The sequence below is a fragment of the Elephantulus edwardii genome, unplaced genomic scaffold (genome assembly GCF_000299155.1).
Source record: "Elephantulus edwardii isolate Elephantulus edwardi_28Jun2011 unplaced genomic scaffold, EleEdw1.0 scaffold00129, whole genome shotgun sequence".
NCBI classification, from domain to species: Eukaryota; Metazoa; Chordata; class Mammalia; order Macroscelidea; family Macroscelididae; genus Elephantulus; species Elephantulus edwardii.
In genome coordinates, this window is record NW_006399879.1 from 3,324,649 (window position 1) to 3,327,511 (window position 2,863).

Genomic DNA, 2,863 nt, shown 5'->3' on the forward strand with positions numbered 1-2,863 from the left:
TGGAAAACAGTGGTGCAGGATTTCCCCAGAGGAGGAAAGAGCTTATTCAGATAAGCGGTTTTCAAACAAGAGCGCTCACAGTCTTGAAATCCTGCCGTCATTGTTTAAGGCCAACCCTTGTCACGTCCAGACCACTGGATAGCAGAGCTCACGGACGACGGGGCAGCCGGGCTGAACTGGTGCTAAAGTCAACAGCCCATAAATCTACCACGTGGCCTCAGGAATCTGCTAACAAAACACAGATACGAAGGAATCCCGCGCGTCCACTCCATGACTCACTGTACAGCCGGGGAGGGGGGGATCCTCCCCTGGGGAAGGAAAGCCTCCCCCAGTCCACAGAACTCCCCTAATCTACGGGCCCCTGCCTCCCACTTCTCCCCTGGGGAAGGAACACTTACCCCAGTCCACAGAACTCCCCTAATCTACAGGGCCCCTGACTCCCGCTTCTCCCCTGGGGAAGGAAGGCCTCCCCCAGTCCACAGAGCCCCCCAATCTATGGACCCCTGCCTCCTGCTCCTCCCCAGGGAAGGAAGGCCTCCCTAGTCCACAGAGCTCCCCTAATCTATGGGGCCCCTGCCTCCTGCTTCTCCCCCAGTCCACAGAACTCCCCTAATCTACAGGGCCCCTGACTCCCGCTTCTCCCCTGGGGAAGGAAGGCCTCCCCCAGTCCGCAGAGCCCCCCTAATCTACAGGGCCCCTGCCTCCTGCTCCTCCCCAGTCCACAGAGCCCCCCGATCTATGGGGCCCCTGCCTCCTGCTCCTACCCTGTGCCACATACAAGGCATGGCAGCCTTTGTAGCTGGCACGAGTCCTGGGAAAGCACACCTCCAGTTTCGCACCTGTCCTCCCTAACTCTTGTGGCTCCTGCATCCCCAGAATTTCCCAATCAGAGCTGCAAATATTTGTCCACAAGAAAGTAAAGGGAAAATCCACAGTAAGAGGGGACGTGTCTGCTGATCACACATCTGAGAGGGGCTTGTGGCTGGGAGCTGCGACTCACTCCCTTTCCAGATGAATGACTCTGGGCTATCCTCAAACCAGGAAACTCTGGTGGCCTCGTGGGTAAGGAGCTGCTCTGCCAAGCCAAAGGCCGACAGATCAAATCTACCAGCAGCTTCTTGGGAGAAAGACAATCTCCGTGTGATTTACAGTCTTGAAAACCCACTATGGGGTCAGTTACACATCAGTTCTGACTCCATAGCACATAACAATACAGCCACGTCCTCAGACTCGGACCCTGGTGGTGTGGTCCCCAGGGAGTCACATGCTAACCACAGACCAAGCCTCTGGTGGGTCCAATCGCACGGTTTCTTGAGAGGAAGACGGGCTGTTTCTCTCTTTGTGAATTAATACCCTGTGGCTCCACAGGAAAAGATGTTGCAGTCTGCACCTGAAAAGATTGTTGTTGTTGTTGTCGTGTACCTTTGAGTCAGAACTGACCCAGAACTGACCCTCTGGTGGGTTTTCAGAGACAGTTTATTGCATAGGAGGAGATTTCCCATCCTCCCACAGAGCAGCCTGCAGTCTTGAACCCCCTGCCTTAGGGATTGCAGTGCAGCTTCTTGCCTCTAGGCCATCAGAGGTCCCTGCTGAAATATTCAAGGCTCTCCTCGGTTGTAGCGGCCGCTGTGAGTCAGGACTGACTTTGTGGTGATGGGTTGGGGTTCTGTCTCCACAGGACAGGGTCTCTGTGGGCCTGGCTGGAGGACGGCTGTCCCCTGTGCCCACCCCTCACCTGGGAGATCTCTTTCGAGTACTTTGCGCACAGGCCATTGATGTTCATAAAGAAAGCCTGGATGCTGCTGTCGGTCTGGAAGAGAAAGAGAATCATCACCTATGCTGACCACGACTAACAAAGGCTCCCAGCCACTTTTTACATGGACGCACTCTGAATCAGAACCGGCTCCCCACTCAGAACATGAGTGACCAACACGCCGTCGTGTGGGCGGGAGATAGATGGTGGGCATGTGAAATGGAGACAGCAACATGAGCTCACTGTGTCCCCCAGCATTTCATCCGGACCCCGGCAACATGAGCTCACTGAATGTTCCTCCAAAATATAGCATCAAAGGATTAAAATATAATCCCTCAGAACCGACTTATTAAAAAAAAGAAGAAAAAGAAAAAAATAAGGGACTTTCAGAAGGTTTTGTTGACTCTAAACAAGAGGCTTTAATAATAATAAAAAACCAAACCAAACAAATAAAAACCAAACAAAAAAAACAACCCCAAAACGAAACTTTCCACAATGACCCTCAACCAAAACAAGAGAGCCCATCGTAGAATCCAGTCGCTTCACCCAGTTTCCAAAGTGGAGACAAGGCCTTGGCCTTAAACTCAAGTGTCCTCCTGGAGGTCTTATTGACTCTAAACAAGAGGTTTAAATAAAGAAAACAATCTACACAGACCCTCAACCAAAACAAGAGTGCCATCATATAGCGTCGAGCCAATGGAAGTCCAAAATGTAAGAAAAGGGCTTGGCAATATATATTGTTGTTAAGTGCCATCTATTACTGACCCCATGAAGAAAAGACTTTAACCTTGTTCTATAACTATTGACCTTTCCCTAAGGTTATAGAGTTTCCGTAGGCATGTTTAGGAAGTGGATGCCACTCCTGCTTCCAAGCCTGTCTTAATCTGTTAGCTAACCAGATATCTGGATATTGTCAACCATGTGTAACCATTATGACACTTGACAGACCATGGCACAACATTCAGTATCACAGGAATCCCAAGTTATCTCAATACACAGAAATGACAGAAGAGTGCTGTACCTGCATTAAAAAACAAGGAACTCATGCAATATTACTCAAAATGGTTGACTCTGGAGAACATTATGCTGAGTGAAATGTCCCAGTCACAA

The 2,863-nt window shown here is 50.4% G+C and overlaps 1 protein-coding gene across 1 annotated transcript in view; it reads right to left on the minus strand.

The window, feature by feature from the left end:
- RNF212 (ring finger protein 212) overlaps positions 1-2,863 on the minus strand; it is a 142,134-nt gene that overhangs the window by 15,785 nt on the left and 123,486 nt on the right. The window contains exon 4 of the mRNA XM_006893646.1: positions 1,736-1,810. Within this exon, the coding sequence (XP_006893708.1) occupies positions 1,736-1,810 (75 nt within the window). The remainder of the gene's footprint in view (positions 1-1,735; positions 1,811-2,863) is intronic.